General features: G+C 41.0%; 4 protein-coding genes and 1 long non-coding RNA gene across 16 annotated transcripts; 3 read left to right on the forward strand and 2 right to left on the reverse strand.

The window, feature by feature from the left end:
• The first annotated feature begins 302 nt into the window (after window positions 1–302).
• LOC135674756 (uncharacterized) lies at window positions 303–4,600 on the forward strand. Of its 2 annotated transcripts, XM_065184893.1 has the most exons (6): window positions 303–661; window positions 1,150–1,242; window positions 2,070–2,303; window positions 2,427–2,529; window positions 3,130–3,359; window positions 4,054–4,600. In XM_065184893.1, exons 1-6 carry the CDS (start codon window positions 348–350, stop codon window positions 4,274–4,276), a joined length of 1,197 nt encoding a protein of 398 aa, XP_065040965.1. In that variant the 5' UTR covers window positions 303–347; the 3' UTR covers window positions 4,277–4,600. The 2 variants fall into 2 exon arrangements, with proteins under 2 accessions (XP_065040965.1, XP_065040966.1); XM_065184894.1 differs by lacking the exon at window positions 1,150–1,242.
• Window positions 4,601–5,341: 741 nt separating this feature from the next.
• LOC135674753 (pentatricopeptide repeat-containing protein At1g80270, mitochondrial-like) lies at window positions 5,342–10,796 on the reverse strand. The gene is made up of 3 exons (XM_065184890.1): window positions 10,575–10,796; window positions 8,234–8,819; window positions 5,342–6,965 (listed from the first exon to the last, which is right to left on the reverse strand). The coding sequence occupies exons 1-3, from the start codon at window positions 10,610–10,612 to the stop codon at window positions 5,718–5,720; spliced, it is 1,872 nt and encodes a 623-aa protein (XP_065040962.1). The 5' UTR covers window positions 10,613–10,796; the 3' UTR covers window positions 5,342–5,717.
• A 239-nt stretch (window positions 10,797–11,035) lies between these two features.
• Window positions 11,036–17,348, forward strand: LOC135674757 (uncharacterized). 10 transcript variants are annotated; one of them, XR_010513692.1, is made up of 6 exons: window positions 11,036–11,196; window positions 11,280–11,390; window positions 12,129–15,030; window positions 15,158–15,292; window positions 15,914–16,332; window positions 16,415–17,348. It is a non-coding gene; the product is annotated as an uncharacterized LOC135674757 (long non-coding RNA). The 10 variants fall into 10 exon arrangements; XR_010513693.1 differs by having other exon boundaries at window positions 15,158–15,227; XR_010513694.1 differs by having other exon boundaries at window positions 12,129–12,295.
• On the reverse strand, window positions 12,734–16,707 carry LOC135674754 (calcium-dependent protein kinase 2-like). Of its 2 annotated transcripts, none has more exons than XM_065184891.1 (8): window positions 16,032–16,707; window positions 15,194–15,337; window positions 14,956–15,108; window positions 14,439–14,554; window positions 13,965–14,132; window positions 13,733–13,860; window positions 13,491–13,590; window positions 12,734–13,379 (listed from the first exon to the last, which is right to left on the reverse strand). In XM_065184891.1, exons 1-8 carry the CDS (start codon window positions 16,705–16,707, stop codon window positions 13,287–13,289), a joined length of 1,578 nt encoding a protein of 525 aa, XP_065040963.1. In that variant the 3' UTR covers window positions 12,734–13,286. The 2 variants fall into 2 exon arrangements, with proteins under 2 accessions (XP_065040963.1, XP_065040964.1); XM_065184892.1 differs by having other exon boundaries at window positions 14,956–15,100; window positions 15,165–15,337.
• Window positions 17,349–19,845: 2,497 nt separating the features above from the next.
• LOC135674035 (uncharacterized) lies at window positions 19,846–20,247 on the forward strand. The gene has a single exon (XM_065183446.1). It carries the CDS (start codon window positions 19,846–19,848, stop codon window positions 20,245–20,247), a length of 402 nt encoding a protein of 133 aa, XP_065039518.1.
• Window positions 20,248–20,764: the final 517 nt, after the last annotated feature.

The raw sequence follows: 20,764 nt of genomic DNA on the forward strand, positions 1-20,764 counted from the left end.
TAAACTATCTTAATAATATATATTTCTTTGATAAAGATCAAGTGGTGTAGGGGAGTTATCCTGCATTAATCTTACAAAGTCTTTAGTTGGTAGTATATTCCAAAATAAATTGAGTGTTTGAATCCTTTATCTTTGATCAATAAATATAAGAATCATTACAAGATTTATAATATCTTAATATGTATATATGTTTTTAGATTTTATAAAAATATATTTAAACGTAAAATTTTGGAGGACTAAATAGTAATACCATTTATTTCAAAAGGATATATATGGAAAATTGGCACTATAACGCAGTCAATACGGGGGACTGCGGAAGAAAGAGAGAGATCCGACCTCCCTCTCCCATGGCGATCTCGCGGTTCCCCAGGGGCAAAGAGAAGCCGAGATCCCTCATCGTACCCCTCCTGTTCGCCATCTCCGCCGCTGCCCTCGCCCTCCTCTGGGTCGCGTTCTCCTCCGCGGTCCCTGCCTCCCTGTTCTTCTACATCGCGTCGCCGCGTGCGGCGGACGAGGAGGGACCGACCGGGTTGGAGCGGAAGTACTTGTACTGGGGGAACCGCATCGATTGCCCCGGGAAGCACTGCGATTCCTGCGCCGGGTTGGGCCATCAGGAGTCCAGCCTGAGATGCGCCCTCGAAGAAGCCCTCTTCCTCCACAGGTGCAATTCGATTGCCTCTTTCCTTTTTTGTAATTGCTATTTTCAATTGCCTCTGTCTGATTTGGCCACAGAAACTTGTTTCGGAGTTCATCTTTCGGTAAAGTTAGTTCACATCTTTCTTGATGTTTAAGTTGATGATTCTTTGAAGAGTTTAGCGAGCCTCTCTTTTTCTCCTTTTAAATTAGGGTGATTGTGTGTTGTTGAATTCAATAAAGATTTCTTCTTGGTAGGTATGTCAAGTGCTTCTCATGATTTGCTCTAGAAATATTTGCGCTGAATAGCCCTCTTTTTATTCTATGTTTCGATATTATGTAGTAGAAACTTCATGCTAGGATTTGGTGCCCGGTACCTTTGCCACCTATGTGAAGTCTGCATTGGCAGGAGCCTCCTGCAGCGACCCTCTTTTTATCATATAGTAGAAACATGAGACCTGGTAATTATGTGTGATTTGAAATCCGTCTAACATTTTTTTTGCATCTTCCCTGCAGAGTGTTCGTAATGCCATCTAGAATGTGCATCAATCCAATACATAACAAGAAGGGCATCCTGTACCAGCCCAGGAATGCAAGTGCAGATGAGATGTGCGGTCACTTGGTTCCCCTTTTGCATCCGAATACAGAACAAAAAATAATTTCTTCATGATTTTGAGTTAGGAAGTTTTTTCATTCGCATAAGCCTGAATCTCATACATTTTGGTGGTTGCCACTCATTCAACTTGGTGCTTTGCCATTTCTCACTTTTTAGGACAGCTCTTTGTTGTGAGATTCTCCTTATTTCGAATGGTTATTTACACATTTAAATCTGTCATCTTACGTTTTTTCTTAGTTGATTTTATGAAGATAGTCCATAAACCTTCCAGTAAAGGTGTAGAAAGCACAACAAGGTTTGCGAGAATTAAACTTGTCCTCTCTACATAGGTATATGATCACTCAGTTGGCTATTTCCCGGCCATATTGCAAATGCCATAGGCTTTCTGCAAGAACTTTGTATGTATCACCTTGTAGTGTATCATAAATAAAGAGGATAAAAACATGCTTATATGCTCATTTATGCGACTTTGCACCCTTTCTTTTAATGTGTAACTGACCATCTTCTCCCATTTAAATCCTTGTTTTGTGGTTATTTAGTTGGAGCTTTGCTGTTCTAATCTTTGACCCTCGACCCTTGTTTTTAGAGTGCCTTAAATAAAGCATGTTTGATTTCCTGTTGGAATTATTAGTCTTTGTTTTTTTTTTTTTTTTTTCAATTTGTGATATGTATCTCCTGACCATCCGTCTAAACAAAGGTCACTTATTTTTAACAGCAGTTCTCAATGATTGTGGATGACATAGCTCTAAGCCCATGTAACTGTAACTTATTGTGAATAGAATTTTGGAAAAAGTTGTGATTTCCTTTTTCATGTTTTTAGGTGGGCAGCAAGTTCATGTGCTATGGACTCTCTATATGATCTGAGCCTCATTTCAAGTAAGGTGACAGTGATTTTGGACAATTCAAAGATGTGGTCTCGTATAGTGTCAGCAGGTGTGAAATTAGGAAGCAAGGGAGTGGCACATGTGGAAGGAGTTAGTAGGGTTGATCTCAAGGAAGATAGCCAGTACTTTAATGTGTTACTAATTAACCGCACTGCAAGTCCTCTTTCATGGTAATCATCCACTCATGAAATTCTGCTTATTTTCCAAGATGTCAGCATGGTTAAATGATGCACAACTTTGCTAGGTGATCTTTGAAACCTCAAGCGCTAGTCTTGATCATGATAAACATCCAGGTTTATGGAGTGCAAGGAACGAACTAATCACAGCTCTGTTTTGCTGCCACATTCTTTTCTTCCAATGATGGCTGCCAGAAGACTCAGAGATGCCGCAGATAAGGTATTGGTTCTTCAAAGTGCATTTCACTTGAATATGGTATGCTTGACTAGATCACTCTGAAACTTTAAATTCTTTGACAAATATAATCATCATTTATCGGCAACTATCTGATGATCTAAGTAATGCTTTTTCATGGAAAATGCATTTTCTTTTCTAGTGTCTGTTGTTTCTACAATAACCGACAAATAATTAGTCATGAATGGTTCTCCTGTTAAATTGTTTGCTTGGTTTGCATGTGAATTGCCAGAACAGAGCTGTGACCTCAGAGCATGGCATGAGTTATGCGATTGCAGACAAATGATGCATGTCAAAATCACTGGAAGATATGAATTAACAAGAAAATGATTTTTTATGCATATAATTAGTTAGAAAATTAGAGAAGTTGTAGATAATTCCAGGCTTCCAGCAAATGGGAAAGATCGTAAACTTGTGCTCATACACATTTCACAGTCTTTTTGCTTAGTGGTTCTGCATTATACTTTTGCATAGAAGGGAAAGCCTTTTGTAATTTTTCATTCTTTAGTATTAAGTGTTCAGACTATTGAAAAAGCATTCGTTTTCATGATTCTTTAGTGGTCTTAAAGAAAAGTGCTTTGACAGATTAAAAATATACTTGGTGATTATGATGCTATTCATGTGCGCCGAGGGGATATAATAAAGACCAGAAAAGACCGATTTGGAGTTGAGAGGAGCCTTCATCCCCATCTTGATCGAGATACTCGCCCTGAATTCATTCAGCGGAGGATTGCAAAATGGATCCCACCAGGACGGACACTGTATATTGCTTCAAATGAGAGATCACCTGGCTTCTTTTCACCACTCTCTGCTAGGTATGCTTACAACGTTAACCTCGTTTTGGCCGCTTATAATTCCTCGATTATTACATCTATTGATTGTAGTGTATGCTCATGCAGTACATGTTTATAGACATAAATATAGCTATCGATCTAGACTTGAAATCTTCAACTATGATTTATATCCTGCCTTTGAACTCAAATATTTAAGTGCTGAAATCTTGGTATCTGAGACTTCTAATTTTTCATCTACTCTCTGATATACCTCAAAAAGGTCTCTTTCACCTAAGAAGTTCCTGATTAAGTGTTGACTTACATTTTAGTAGTTGACTTCCCTAATCTGCAGCTTCTTGCTGCTTGTACTCAATCTTCTATAGTTGAGATTCTAGACAATTGTTTATAAAACATTTCCTTCTTTAAAAAATTGTTCCATGTTAAATGGAGATCGGACACAACATCTGCGCCCACCAATTTGTATCATTATGATAGGTTATCACTTGACAAGTATCTGTTGGACTTGGCCAATATTGGTCTGGAACTGGTCGATCTCTTTAAATGATTACATGCCAGCTTAATTTATTCTGGCGGTCGCTACTTTTACTCCTTAAATGAATAATATCATTTTGTTCATCTATTCATTCTGTCAACCCCTTGCGTAATAGCCAGTAAATTACTAGTCGGATATTAAAGCTCGATTTGATGTTTGCTTATTATGATTTGAACATCGCAGCTACAGATTGGCGTACTCATCAAACTTTAGTGACATTTTGGACCCATTGGTCGATAACAATTATCAGCTTTTTATGCTGGAAAGATTGATATGGGCAGGAGCTAGAACCTTTGTCAAGACATACAAGGAAAATGAGAATGATCTCAGCCTCACAGATGACCCGAAGAAGAATACAAAGAACTGGCAAATACCTGTTTATACCATAGATGGCGAGGAAAGCTAACATTGATTCATTCAGGAAATCTTGCATTCCATTCGCATGACTTTTTTTGCGATCCAACGAGAAGCAAGAAGGGTATGACAGTTCCAGATCTTTCGGATGACAATTTGGGGTTCCGAATTGCTTTCTTTCTTTACAAAGATTAGTAATTGTTGTGTTCTGTACATGCTGATACAGTTTGTTTACAGGATAGTTTTTTTGTTATATTCTTTCTATGGTAACTTGTAAAACAAATCGATACCATGAATCCTCAGTTTTGTGGTTTTTGTTTGAGCAAGTGAAGGTAGATCTTGGCAACAAAGTTAAAAGATATCTGTGTCACAGATCTACCATGAATCCTTAGTTTTGTGGTTTTTGTTTGGTCAAGTGGAGGTAGATCTTGGGACCAGAGTTAAAAGATGTCTCTCTCTGATACTGATTTCAACACCTTGTTGGATACTGACTTGTACCGCTTGGTATCACTAAGAACAAATGCAAGGATAATTATAGATTATATAAGTACATGGATATTTGAAATCTTACTTGACAAGTACTTGGAGCTGCGATGAAGCAATCGTGTTGAAGTCAATCCTAACTTAACCACAAACCACACAAACACTGATGCTTTCTCTCTCTCTCTCTCTCTCTCTCTCAATTCTCCACTTGATCCAACTTGCAAATCCACCAAGTTCTCAATCCCTTCTCAAAATCCCAGCAGCTGGTGCACTACAAGTTACAGAAGATATTTCTACCTACTGAAGCAACAGGTCCTGCAGTAAAAGCTTTTCCATGACAATACAATCAAGAGCAAGTAGCAATTTTCACATTCAAATTAAGCCCTATAAACCACCAGCTTCACCCATCTGGTAAATGTCTACTAGCTTGACTGGTTAAGATTTTGATCGTCGATAGTAAAATCCTTACAGTGAATTCCATTTTCACCTCTTAACCTGTGCACACTTCCACATTCTCTTTCACATTAGCATATGCCATAAACATTTTGAGATTTAATAATAAGATCGAGTCGGGGCAAAAACCGTGTTCAAATGGTAACCTGTTCAAGGAAATGGCATCACTAACATATTTCACTGTACATTCAAGCAAAAAGCTATATAATGCCAATCAAGTAGCTAAGATGTATCCATAGCTGTATAACAAAGTAGCACCAGAACATACTGAAGCTAGAGATATTGCATAGATTTTGCATATCAAATTCCAACATCTAAACTACAGCAATCTTAAGTAAAATGACATGCTAGGAAAATAGTTCATTCTGGAACCAAAAGAGCTCAGCTTTCTACTAGAGCATTCTCGATCCTTCCATTGGCAAACCATCATCAGAAGCAGTTCAATAATAGGGCTGGTGATCTCCAATTTGTTTTCTTTGTGCAAAGCCTGCACTAATATAAAAAGGGATGAGAAGTTTCTTTTTCATTAGTCTCACTTGCATCAGAAATTTCTCAACTCAGTCAAGCAATTCCGAAATCTGAGTCTTCCTTAATGCATCAGCAGTTGTGAGTTGTATTGCCATAGCCCTGTTAGGAGATATGTTATCAGCTTTCATCCTTTCCCTGAACCCATATGCTGGAGATTTCGCATTTATGTAGGTCTGGAGTAATAATTGATACGGCCTCAATTTCACAGCATATCCAATCTGCTTCAGCCGCTGAAAGATCTTCTCAGCATTATGGATGTCTCCCCTTGCAGAGTACCTGTCTAACACTGTCATATATGAGCCAAAGAGGGGTCTAGACTCATTCTGTTTGGATGCTTTGAGCAATATGGAGTCAGCTTTCTCCAATTCCCCAGCCTTCGCGTACAGCTTAATGAGTCCATCCCAAGTCATAGGGCCAATGTAGCAGCCATTGTCTGACATCCGCTTTGCCAATTCCTTTCCCTTAGATACAAGCTTATTATTTGCATAAACCTTCAACAATGTGTTGTAGTATTTTGTTGGCAGCTTCTTCCGTATCTTGAGCATGTTTTCAAAGACTTCCTCTGCATTTTCTACCTGCCCAAGCTTGCCCCAAGCCTCTATTGCAGCTAAACACTCACCTATACGTGGGTTAGACATGCAAATATTCCAAATTCTTTCCACATCGTCTGCTTTACCAAGAGCAGCATAAAGACGAAGAAGATCCCTGCAAGCAGCACGGTTCTCCTTGATGTCATCACCTTCCATCTCCCTCATGGTCGCTTCTGCTTTCTCATTGAGGCCTGCAAATACATAGTGCCTTGCAACCATAGCATGAGTCGGCAAATCGGGCTCCACGCCTTCAGCCTTCATTGTGTCCAAAATTTGCTCCATGCCTGATATGTCATATGCACGGCCTTTCGTGTCTATCAATAGCCTGTATGTGACGAGATTTGGTTTCACATTCTCCTTTTCCATCATCACGAGGACATCAGCAATCTTCTTCTGATCTACCCACTTATAAAGCAGCAGCAGTTGGTTGCAAGCAAATGCTGAAATGGGGACGCCAAGAGCCTTAATTCTATTAAAAACATCTTCTGCTTTCTTTACATCGGTAGCAGAAACACAATGATACAGGAGAGTTCTGTACAGCACCTCGCCTCTGAGGGATTTTGGAATTTCCTCTATGTATTTTTCAGCCTTTTGAATACCATGTGCTTTAGCGACCAAATCCAAATGGGTAGCATAGTCGTGCTCAAGAAATTCAAGATTGTTAGTTGCTTCAAGCCACTCAACAAACTGCAAAAGATCACAAAAGTTCATTGTACTAGGCTACTAGCATCCAAATACCCAAAAAAGGTGACTACTTAAATAGCATTTATTCCTTACCAAAGAAGCATTTAATGGCACTGAACAAAGAAAATGTTATGGACATAATCTTTTGTCTGTTTGCCACAAATTCATACACAAGCATGCAGATATAAGTGCTCTTATTATTTCCCTTGAGATCTTAAAGAAATATTGATATATCAATAAAATAACGAGAGGTTAAAATCAAATAAATATGTAAAAGTACAGGAAGGCAAAATAGACTGGTCCAAATTCAAAGATAATGTTCTTGTCGTTTGAAGACAAAGGCCATGGTTATCAACTTAGTCTGAACAAAAAAAAATCCTCCTCGGTTTCAATCTATACATCTTTAGGACATTCATCTAGGACAGATAAATAAATTATACAACTGCATATGGCAGGTTTTATATATATCACATGTGAAGCCTCAGGAAGATCTAAAAAACCTGCTCAAGATGATGATTTTCACACAGCTCAGAAACTTTTGTTGAAAAGGCCAGCATAAGCACAGATTTAAACGGTTAAGCTTTAGATTGTACCAGCCACCAACTGTTCTAGAATATTCATATTTGGTCAGTGTCAGCATGCATATAGCAAGAGGAGAGGGACACTGGATTCAGTGTGCATAGCCTGCACACAGTGGCAAGTTAGCTGTAATTTCATTTGTGTTTTATCCTCATCCTCCTCACACCTCTTTTGGTTTGGAAAGGGAGGGGGAAAGAATTCGATCTTAGTCCTACATATGGACTGAATTACAGATTTATGCCTGTGCCTCACATGGTGCAGTACCACTACCATACTACCAAGTTGGAAACTTATTAAAACCCGATTCCTTCTTTTACCATGTCAATACAGGTGGCACCGTGCAGCAGACTAACAAGGATGGACAACATAAATTTTGCTTAGAGCATAGGAACTTATTCTACCAGATGCTGACACAAGCACTGTATGAAATGGTATGACATGGCACTGTAATGCATCAAGACCAACAGGCAGTTTATATGACATTCTAATTCTTTGTCCTCTTAAACAAAGAGGACATTCACCCATGTGACTTGCTCACATGCTATCACTTAGCAGTTTCATGCACTTAGAAAAAACAGGGCACGATAATTTATCTAACCAAGTAATATCATAGTCAATAAGGTCAACAACAAAAATCATAAACATTACAAATTTACACTGATGGAAAATCTAATTAGATAAAAAAAAGTCACCTGTAGAGCCTTTCCATAGAGCCGGTGTTTCCTAAGATTCAGCAGTACAAGTGAGATTTCTCCTCGTCCTAGAGGATTCCCTTCTTCAACCCACTTATCAAGTTTGGCATTAAGCGAGTATCGAGGATTTTCTATTATGATTTTGGAAAGTTGTGATTCAACCCTCCTCTGTGTTTTCTTTTCAACAGACAAATCTGTTTCACTGTCCAAAAAACTAAGTTCATCATCAGCAGCATTGTTCGTCTCCTCTTCAGACATCAACTCCTCATTGGCCTCTTTTTCCTTAGGTCCTACCATTGCATCATCTTCTGGCGGTACATCTAGATCAGAAAACCCATCTTCTAGATCATCATCCTTCTGGCCCGATCTCGCCCTAGCATGAGAAGAAAGGTTTCGACGCCATAGGAAAGACTTTGTATGACTTGTATGATACAAACATTCACTGGAATACAACTTAGAAATTATGGAACTCCCAGATATGCTAAAACTTTTGTCATGGTGCCCTTCTTCATGCGCCAAGTAATTTCTTGACAGTACTGAGTCAGCACAACATGCCCGAGCTAACAAAATGCTGCAATTCTGAACCCTGACATTGGCATAGAAATTGATCAAAAGATCAATAACACCTCAAATTAATATTGAATTTTCAATTGTTGCTCATAAAGTTAGTCTTCAATCCTAGACTAGCTCAAGGATTCAGTGAGACATTTATTATCTGTTCTTTCTTGCAACCCAGATAAATATATCACCTCAGATTTTTATCAAGTTTGCGCGAATCACGAGAAACTTAGCATTATCACTGTACCAGTTCTACAAACAAAGATTAGTAATAAATACCTTATTTTATAAATATTGGCCAAATTATGAGCACTTATTACTGCACAAACATAAGAACGAATGGAATAATTATCAAGAAACTCTAGCAATAACTACGATAACCACAAAATGATAGGTAAAGTACCAACATTACCAACTCATCCCGCCACCCGGGCTTAGGAGGCTACCTAAGCAAAGGCAGCCCACGATCCCTGCCTGTCCCAGCTTTCCTAAGAGAGTTCGCAAGACTCACTCTTCGCTAACACAACAGCTGAAGAAAGGCCACATATTAATGGCCGACGGCATGGTTTGCTTCCCCCACACCCTCCTTCCGGACAACTGAAGGAGGGAGCACTCCCTGTCTGACTCAAAATGGCTAAAAGGCCAGACAGGGAATGCCATCCCGATCACCTAGCGTCGGCGCCAGCCTCGGGACGACATGCCGATAAGCTGCCTCCATTAATAGTCCTTGGCGAGCAAGGTAGGGGGGACCCTCACCAATCCCCGTCCTCGCCGCTAAGCGCCCAGGTATAAAAACCAAGTCCTGGACCAAACAAGGGCAGGCAAGTAAGCACCATACTTTCCTAAATACTGCTAACTCTCTCCTCCCCTACCCCTTTGACTTAAGCATTGGAGGGGTCACATTAGGACATTCCCCAACGATTACCTATTGTATAGGATCCCCGGTGCGACAAAGGAGGCACTGTGAGATGACTCCCCCACGGGTAAGGCGGTTCGTCCTCCCAGGCCAATTCACTCCCCCCACAGGCAAGAAGCTCTTCACGCCAGCTCTCTACGTCGACGCCTCACGCCAGCTCCCCGTAGGCCAGCCAGCTCTCCATAGCGGCTCTCTACACCCATGCCTCACGCCAACTTCCCACAACAGTTCTCCATGCCAGCTCTTTACGTTGGCACCTCACGCCAGCTCCCCGCAGGCCAGCTCTCCACAGTGGCTCTCTACGCCCATGCCTCACGCCAACTCTCCACAACAGTTCTCCATGTAAGCTCTCCAGGAAGGACCTGCACTTTTGGCACTGAATCAAGCCGAGCTGACTCGTCAGTCGACAGCCTCAGTGTAACAACAGTGGTCTACCGGGAGCAGAAGGTTGCTGCCATGCCGTCCACCACTGGGAAAAGGGGTTAGCATCCGGGTGGCAGTGAGTTGGCAGGCCAGTCGGCAGGTCAAGACTGATGTCAGCATATTCCCTATCAGGCTATTTCTTCTTTCTTCAAAGGCTTATCGCCTTGAGATCAAACAAGATGCAACCTCAAACATAAATGACACGTATAAAGACGAAATATTTCAAAAGAACAGTTGCTCAAAGCACGATTTTTTGATACGCAACACAAATGCTAGCATAAAGCAATCAACAAACTTCCTCACAAACCATCACTTGAAACTTTAGATGATAATGACAACAGGGCAAATAGAAGCCCGCAGTATCAGAAAGAAGAAGCAGATTAGTTCTTCCCCTGGATATCTCAGGATGAATTCGAGAACCGAGAGAATATCTGCAACGCTCACCTCGTGGAGCTGGCAGCAGCTCTTCGGAGCCCCAACATGACGATTCCTCTGCCGATTCCGCAAATACAAGAGAATCGAACGTAGTAGGGGAAAGACCAAGAACTCTCTAGCGCTCAACGGAGCTCAAGAATTAGACACGGAGCGAGGAAGCGACGTTAGCCGCCCGTGAAACCCTAAACCCTTCTGACCTCAGGATGGCACAGAGCACTCGTTACAGCAGCTTAATTTTGGGTTGGGCTCCAAAATGTCAACGGACCTATTTGGGCCGCATGAATGACGTCATATACATTGAAAAATGACGCCATATACACGTAACCGCCACATATTACATAGCACATGATGGGTCCCACTCTTCCTCCATTTCGGAGTGAGCCTTCCTGGTTGTTACAGGCAGCAAACAGCGGTTTACGCCAATAGATCACCGTCACGTATCCGATTTAATCCTTTTGAGGACTGTCGATTTAGGGATCGTCGTCATTTTGGGAGCGCCGGCAACACTATGGGAGTGATGGGTAGTCCTCTTCGGCCTGGATGGAACGGTGGTGGCTTCTCCAACATCCCTAACCCTACAGGAAGTTCAGCAAATTTCTCATCGCAAGGATGCGCTGATTCCGCGTTGCAGGTAATACAACCGGCCCTGTTTCTTACCTAGGTCATCCAGGCAGTGAAATTTTACCTGTTTGCTAATAAAGGACTGGTTACTAGATTTTGCCGATCATTGCTAGTTTCTGCATGCCTTGGTTTGGAAGAAGGGCTCTTTTACCTCCGAGGGAGAAGGCGATCTAAAATAGAAGATTAGTTTATGTCTCTACTCTGGTAATGCTTCTTCTCTGTGCCACGAGTGGTTTGTTTGGAAGAGAATGAGTAATATGTTTATCGGGTGAAGTCCACAGAGAGTTGAGTGTCAATAAATAGACAGCTTCACCAGGACAACGTTTATGATTCAATCTAGTTTGCCTTATTATTAATTGTTTAAAGAAATTGAACTTTTTTTACCAATGTTCTATGCTTTGGTAACTCATTATTTTGTGTTGTATAACATGATATTGATTGAATCCAGTTATTAGTGATAAGTGAGGACAACTATAGTATGAAATATGCATGATTGTCGATGGAAATTATATGTTACTTGGAAATGTGAGGTGCACAAAATGATGAGACATTGCATACCCATGAAAAGAGAAACCTATTATGGGGGATTTCTTTTTAGAAAATTGATCTAGATTAAAGGTCCAGCCTCACTGGGTATGTTTGATAGTCTGTACCTTGTTAGTTGATCCAGAGCCTCTTGCTTATCCCTTCACTCATCTCAAGATTTATAAATACATTGCCAACCATATTTGTTCATTAATTAATGTTATGTAGGTATCAAAGGTCCCACAGAGGTTAACATCTGACAGGAAATAATTACTTGCTGATGTTATAGATAGTGCACTTGTTATTGGTTTCCCAACCTTTCTTTTTATTGGCATGTCTGTTCTTTATATATCATTAATTTATGCCCATCGAAATTATCTGTGCTTCTCAATCCTCTTGAATTTGTTGGTCTGACAGTACAGGGTGAAGGACATCAAATACAATTGCGTCCACCTTTGGCAAAATATGCACAACTTCATGGCTTAACTTCATGTTCTAGCATCTCTTTTGCCAACATTCTTCTCGTTTGCCGATATGTTGGTTCTTTACTTAAATGCAAGAATACATGGTTATCTGCTGAGCAGGTAGTTTCTTTCAGGTGCATCTATATAACTAATGTGCCAAGCATTAGTTTCTCTGCAGTTAGAGAATATGAGATTCATGAATAGAAATTCTTTTTAAGTTCTCTGATAGATCTGGCTGTGTTCTTTGCTAAGAAATAATAGCTTGGCAGTAATAGAACAAGATTTATAGATGGGAAAGGATTTTAACCTTCTATTTTAGGGAGGAAGAATGATTATTCTCGACATGGATTTATAAAGTTGAGAACAGCTAGCTATTCAATCTAGTTCACTTTACCCCTTAAAAACAATATTTACATGATAGTACTTAGAATGCTGACTGATGATCGACATATGGCAAGACTATAAGAACATGGAACTCAATTATGAACCATAGGTGAGCATTTTTTCCCCTCAAATATTCCCTCAAAAGAAGTTATCCGGTATGGTTGCAAAAGAATATTACAAAGCTTCAAAATTTTTTCTCCATGTTGGAAAGTAATCTCCATATTGTTCAAACTAAGCATGAAAACAATGAGAAAGTTGCAAGTTCATATCGTCCATGATCAAGAGACTTTGAGCTTTTCCTAGAAGATCCGTCTGGAGATGCTGGAAGGTCTTTGGAACCTATCTGCTGTGGCAATTTCTTTGAATCAGTCGGTATCGCTAAAATGTATTACAGGCATTAGTTGACATAAGATTGTCCAACTCTGTCATGAAGTTCAGAAACGTTTACACCGTCAGTTGCCATTGAGATGATCTATTCTCCACCTACCTCATATCCCCACAAGCAAGATTTGTACATGAGACTTATGAATAGGTTCACTAGATAGCTTCTCAGTGCTTTCTCTCTCCCTTTTGCCATGATTATCTTCTGCTCTTCTCGATACCCCTCAAAGAAAAGAAAAAGAAAGCTTCTGCTCATCGTGTATGATTTCTCCACCATACCAAGTATTGGGTACATTGACAAGTTCAAACAACACTGGTCCTCTCACTTCTCTTTTCCATTCTCAGATTAATAGAACACATCTCTTCTTTTCTTTGGATTTGTCTCAGGGTTCCCTTTTCTCATCATAGCTGCAAACTCATCATAATTTATTCTTCCATCCTGCATGTTGACAGTGATTTAGATCAGAATTGTGTTTTCCCAGACTGCTACTAATATACTAGATGGCTAGACAGGTTCTAGTAATATTCTGCATGGCCTCTTTCTACTTACATTGTCAACATCAGCTTCAGCAATTATATCCTTGATTTCCTTGCCGTCGTATAGTCCTTTCTCTTTTAGAGCTTGCTCAAGTTCTTCCTTTGTGATATAACTATAGAAAGAAAAAGGTGTTAGTATTCAGTTAGGTCACCAATGTGTCTAATATATTATCCAATGCATCATTAAAACTATTTCATTGTATATTGTTTTATATAAAATCAATGTGTTATGCTGTTGTTTTGCACAAAACCTACCCGCTGTTGTCCTTATCAAAGTACTGAAATGCTGTATATAGATGCTCTTCTCTATCCATTCTGTTCATGTGCATTGTCGCTGTAATAAATTCCTCATAGTCGATAGTTCCGTTCCCATCTGCATCAGCCTGTGTTAAGTGTATTAGATTAGATGGTACAATGATTAGATTCTTTCTATCTGGGTCGATTGATTGAATTTGTCAGTAAAATTTTGGGTGCATATAGAACTCACAGCTTCCATCAGCTGTTTGACTTCATACTCCGACAGCTTTGTTCCTTGCTTGGAAAGACCTTGTTTTAGTTCTTCGAGAGTTATAGTTCCACTATTGTCAGAGTCCATATTCTTAAACATTTCCTTCAGCCCTTTGATCTCTTCCTCTGATAAACATCCTGCTATTACCTGCACATATTGACAGCAAACTCATTGATAGTATCAACTACAGGCCTTGCCAGTTTGAGTGCCTTATTTTCTTTCCTCTCTCTAAGAAGTCTGAAGAGCTTTCAGGTCATGAGGATCAACGGTGAGAAGTATATTGTAGGATATCCAGGTAGACATTCTTTCATGTTGTTAGACACAAATTTAGGTCACCAAGCTTTCCATTAGTGATCCTTGAATTATGTCACCAAATAATTCTAGTCAAACATATAGCGAATTTTGCAGACATTGGGTTAATACAATCTGTGAACGGGGAAACAAGAAATTTACCCTTAGGGCAGCTTTCTTAAACTGGTTCATTGCTCTAAATTGTTTCAGCCTGTTGAGGACAGCATTGTCAAGTGGTGTGTCAGGTGCTTCTCCATCTTCCTTGATCCATGGATGGTCTGTATTGTAAGTCCATAATCAGACAAGACAGTTTGCATGAGATTTCCTATGTGGTTTGCATAGTAAAGATATTCTTGGTTCAAAACACATGGAAAGAGCTTGTATTTAGGGTGGAAGATTCTCAAAATAGACTATATGTGGGTTTTTTTTGTCTTAATATGTAAGCATTCCTTGATCTTGTCTGGATGTAAAAACCAAGGAAGATGTTGACTGCCAAACCAGGCCTCAACCTGGTGGTGGCAAGATGTTTGACTAAATTACAGGCAAAATTTTATTTTATCTCTTCTTTCTCTAATTGTAATTTATGACTCCAAGATTTTTAGACAACTAACTTAGTTTGCTAGTAATGCTAGTGAATCACAAAATAGATATCATTGAGTTGCATGAAAATTGGTCATACTGAGAACTTCAAATGCTGTCAGCCTCTGTCTGGGGTCCAAGTTCAGCATCTTTCTCACAAGATCCTTAGCACCAGGTGAAATGTTAGGCCATGGGTCACTTGTAAAGTCAATCTGCCCCCTTAGAATAGTATTGAAGATCCCCTGCTCAGACTCTGATAGAATAAATATTAGTTTGACTTTTTGGTTTCATGACTTTGGCAGCACAAACAAGAATTATTTGAATAGATGAAGAAGCACCAGCCCAGAATGGAGGAACTCCACAGAGAAAAATGTAAAGCATCACTCCTATGCTCCAAATATCAGCTTCTGGCCCATATCTTCGCTTGAGGACCTCAGGTGCTATGTAATATGCACTGCCAACTATGTCTTTGAATACCTCACCTGTTCAGGAGAGATCTTAATTTAGCTGATAGCTAGATGATCCAGAAGTGGATGAATTGCAATCAGGATTGCATCAGATGCTGCAAAACCAAAACATGAAAACAATTGCTCCAAAGACACAAAAAAAAGAGAGAGAGAGAAGATGACATACTACCAAAGCAAGGAAAAGAGAATCTTCCCAAGTAGGAAATATTTAGTGACTGCAAGTTCCAAGTAGGAAACATTAAGATGTCCTTCACACTGTGTTCTGGGTATCAATATCATCAAGAAGACTTTACATAAAGATACATCCTGGGTGATGGTTTATATTAGTAGAAGAAAGATTGCAACTTTGCTTTCTTGTATCATTGTTTGAACCACATATCATATATATGTTGCAAGAAAAAAGTTGAAGCCGAAGCAAGTTAGAAGACATAATAATGAGATTTATGCTCATGTAAATGCTGAGTTTTTAGGGGGTGGATGTATGTCCTGTTTATATATAGAATAAGAATGAAGGCTTTTCGGTGCTTCTTCTTCCTTTACCATTCAAATGCAGTTTTCTTTCTTTCAAATGACTTCCCTTGTTCTTTGTAGAAGCAAACACAGTTTCGTCGAACATGTGGTGGACAAAAAGGCGGAAGAGGAGGGGAAGAAGAAGGAAGAAGAAAAGAGAACTGAATCGAATCAATGGAGGGGCACAGAGGAACTAAACCTTGCTTGAAGAAAACAGAGAGCCCAAAGTCGGTGGCCTTGAGCGGCGCATCCTCATCCTTGTTCAGCAAGAGGAAGTTCTCGGGCTTGAGGTCCCTATGCATCACCCCCATGGAATGGCAGGTGTGGACGATCTGCACGATCGTCCTCAGCAGCGACGCGGCCGCCCGCTCCGTGTAGTGGCCCCTGGCGATGATGCGATCGAACAGCTCCCCTCCCGCGCACAGCTCCATGACGAGGTGCACCGACTGCTTGTCCTCGAAAGCCCCCTTCAGCTCCACGATGTTGGGCTGCCCCGACAGGTGGTACATGATCTGGACCTCCCTCCTGACGTCCTCGATGTCCTCCTTGTTGGCGAGCTTACGCTTCGCGATGGTCTTGCAGGCGTACTTGTCCCCGGTGGCCTTGTGGGTGCAAAGATGGGTGACGCCGAACTGGCCGCGCCCCAGCTCCTTCCCGAGGGAGTAAGTGGTGCGGACGTCCTCCATGGGCCGGCCGAGCACGGGGCCGATGGGAGCGGCCGGCTTAGGGGGCGGGCTGAAGGCGGCGGTGGGTACGGGTGCCGTTTGGACGGGGGCGTCATCCGGGGCCGGGCTCGGGTCCGGCGCGTGGGCGGGGGTGTCGGCATCGGTAGGCGTGGCGGGGTCGGCGGGCTTCTTGGTGAAGCAGTTCCCCATCGAGGATGAGGAGGAGGGGGCGGTGGAGGAGGGAGGAGGAGATGGGGAGATGGCCTACGAGGGACGGAGAGGAGGAGGTCGCATGTGTGCGGTGGGGAAAGGGAGGAGGAGAGGGCGGGGCGGTGAGAGGCTGTGGATGCGGACGGTGAGAGGGGATTCAGGAGGGGCGGATATGAGTTGGACAGGGGAGGGGACGTTGGGCGCGGAGTAGAGGTGAAGAGAGATTGGCGGGAGCCCAACTGCTCCCTCTCGCCTACATTAGGATCGACAGTCGATTGGTTGGGCCGTGGGCCTCCCTTGATGGGCCTCGCGTTCCACGCGATCTCACTCGTTTTGAGCCGTAGCAGTCGTGCCCCAAGTCCTAACCCTGCATCCAATCATTGGTCGACACGACCTGTTCTCCCATTAGCTGGCCCAAAAAGATAGATTAGTCGACTCACAACAACAGCAGCAGCCTTCGAAGACCCCCTCTTCGACGTGGCTGTCTTCTCGACAGCTCGACATGTTTCCTGGAGACTGTTCATCCGTCTGTGATCAGGATTTGACCAACGGTATCAGGTTTTGACCAAATATATACAGCTTCGGTTTGCGTCTGTGATCAATTGTTGCTGAAGTCAAAGAAAATGTTATATTGGACGCAACAGCACAGTCAAACCAATGAAGCTTGATATTATATAAATCTGGTGTTAAGCATTTTGACCAGATTTATATATATAAATATATATATAGTGATGTCTTAATAATAATAATATAAAAAGTCAAATAATCAATGTGAATAATAAAGGATATTTAGATATTAATTTTTTTTATTTTTAAGTTCCGATGATAGTCATGGTTATTAGTATATATATATATATATATATATATATATATATATATATATATATATATATATATATATATATACTATAATTTAAAGGGATAAATATGCTATTTCTAAATTTTGATAGGGATGAATACTAGAAAATTAAATTGTTATCTTATGCTGACTGGATCACAAGGAAGAGTAAATTAGTCCATCACCAGCAAAGTTGTGCTGCAGTCCTTAATTAAATATAAGAAGAAAACAAAAGGAGATTGGACAGCTATAACAAGTCTTCTCCATTTCTTCTGGAGACATGACACAAGCTGGAGGAGAGGAGAATCGGAAAGGGACTGTGCTTTTGACTAAGTGTGGAAACTACACAGCCACAACATCCACTGCATCTGGTGTTGTAATATTACAGTTTGAATCTTCTAAAATCCTAATATTATGATACAGAGTACTGAACACAATACAGAATGAGGGATGTATTCATACTTAGAAGATGTTTTATCTCATGTGATGAACTCCAAACTGTGGAGAGGTAGGCATAAGTTAGCAATGATCAACCATCAATCTATCATCGGTAGTGGGTGTTAGGAAAGCCAATGGGATGTGAGTTTGCTTCAGCACAGCACATGACCGATTTGCCGTAAAATAATAATAAATCAGAGAGATAAACCCAATCCTCCTACCTAACACGTCCTTTATGTAGGCATGGCCGTCTATTATAAGATGGTTGGCATAGTCGACGAAGGAACGTGGCTAATCGTGATTCGATATCTCGGTCGATAAAGATGGTTAATCAATAATAAAATTAATATATTTATGTTACGATCGAAAGGTATAGCCAAGCGGATCGATAAGATATTTCTATTAATTAAACTAGTTGATGCCTTCGAATGTTGATTGGTTTAAACTTAGACAGTAGTAATACATAGGAAGGAAGTCATGTTTTTTAGCTTTAACCACACAAATTTACTACAATAAATAAAATTGGGACAATCACTTGAAACCAAAAGTATGACTGACTGATTTGGTGGGGTTGAAGATTGGCTGCCATAGTGAGTGAACAAAATGCATGAATAGGACCTTAAAATGCTAGTGTTTGTGCTGTTGTTTGATCTCCTTTCCGTGAACACAAAACATCATCACCTTCGTCAATGTCGGCTGGTGTTTATGCCGTTGTTGGATCTCCTTACCGTGAAGCTTTGGACATGTGACATACACGTCACTCGCTGACTTCTATTGGCCCCTTTTCAAGCCAAAAGGCTTCTTCTCTTAATGGTCAGCCGTCATTCTACCAACCCAATTAAAAAATAAAAATAATAATTAAAACGTTTAAGATGATATAAATATATATATATATATATATAGGACATTAATTTTTGAAAAATATTTCTTTTTTTTTAACTTTTCTAACTCTTTGTTTTTGTCTAATACCTAAAACACCAATTTCTTTTCCTTTTCATTCATTTCTTTTTCGGTATATAAGGTGAACCGATCTAATTATAATATTTTTATATTATATTATGATATTTTCTAATAATATCATAAAAATATTATGTTATAATATTTTTATACGGCATGATAGTATTTTTCTAGTATTATTAAAAATAAAATAATATGATATAAAAATGCTATAAATATAAATATTTTATAATACGTAATATTATTTTTTGATATTATTAAAAATATTATAACTAAATCGCTTCACCCTATACATCAATATATTGAAAAAGAGAAAAACAAAAAAAAGAAGATAAATGTATCAATCAAAAAGAAATTGAGGGCTAGAGAAATCAATAAAGAGGAGTTGTTATATATATATATATATATATATATATATATATATATATATATAGGGGCGCGCCGGACCATTGCTGTCTCGATGACGTCACTACGGGCCTCAACTTGTACGTCAAAGTCTCGAGCCCTCCTTCCTCGAAAACCACGTGGCACAATTATTGGACATGATTGATTGCTTCTAATAGTATCCTCACGTGCGTCCGTCAAACCCGACCGAGCAATCCTTCGGCCTCTCCAAAGCACGTCTTTGTCTTCAACCTCAGCTTCCAGGAAATTAACCGCGCTCCTTTTTCCTCCCAAGATTACCGCTCTTACAGATCACCATAAATAACCAAGTGTCCCTTGTTGGATTCCACCACTGAGGGCACGGCAGTACACCTTCACCCACCGTCTCCCTTGATCGCTTCATCCGCTCACCCATATCTGTGGGTAGCAGCAACCAGCAACACACACCTGCGCTTGCAGCCCTTCTGCTTCCCTTCCTGTATATTTCCCCCTCACCTGGCCCTGCTGCTGCCATACCAGACATGGGGAGGCCGAGCGTGGTCCCCCGGAAGACCCCCGGGCAAGCCAAGGCCAAGAAGAAGCCCATCAAGGTGGTGTACATCTCCAACCCCATGAAGGTCACCACCAGCGCCGCCAAGTTCCGCGGCCTGGTGCAGAAGCTCACCGGCCGGGACTCCAACGTCGCCTACATGGCCGCCACGGACTCGTCGATGGCGGAATCCCTGCCCGGATCTGCAGCGGCCTACGAGGCACCTCGAGATCCGAGCTTGGAGTCGACGGGTGCAGTCGATGATCCGTACAAGGCCGCAGCGGCGTCGCCGTTTGAGGTGTTCGATGATGCTTTCACCCCGCAGACGTTAGATGGCCTTCCGCCGAACTATGAGTATCTTGTAGGTGGATCTTGGATGGCCAGTGAAGCGTGAGCAATCGTGAAAGGGCACATATATGTTGATCTGTATCTAATAATAAGACATGTTTATTACGAGAGCATACTGATGGTGTTTGATGGCGGCGCAGCCGACCATCCTAAGCTTTGCAATGCTTTCTCCTTGTCTCGATCTGAAGGCTGAGCAAAAGCTTCCCATGGCGCTTTCTTTTGTTGATCCGATCCGTCCTCTTCCGTTTCTCGTTCGATCTTTTCCTACACTTCCCTCTTTTTTCGCTGCTCCTCTTGTTTACAGCATCCGTGGGACACACGTTTGGATTCAAATTCCAAGTTGCTTGTATGGTTTGAGACCATAGCAAAGGATCGGAGGTGAGGGGGATGATGAATGGGAAAGCATGTATGATCATAAGCAGGTTTAGATTCACAAAGAGGTTGCAGTGCATGCTCAGGCTTCGCTCACAGATTATGGTATTGGGAACTACTTTGTGGGTCTTGTCATGTGTTGCACGGAAGAAAGAAGCAATAATCCAGAAATCACCAGTCCCCAAATCCAA

The sequence above is a fragment of the Musa acuminata genome, chromosome BXJ1-5 (assembly GCF_036884655.1).
Source record: "Musa acuminata AAA Group cultivar baxijiao chromosome BXJ1-5, Cavendish_Baxijiao_AAA, whole genome shotgun sequence".
NCBI lineage: Eukaryota > Viridiplantae > Streptophyta > Magnoliopsida > Zingiberales > Musaceae > Musa > Musa acuminata.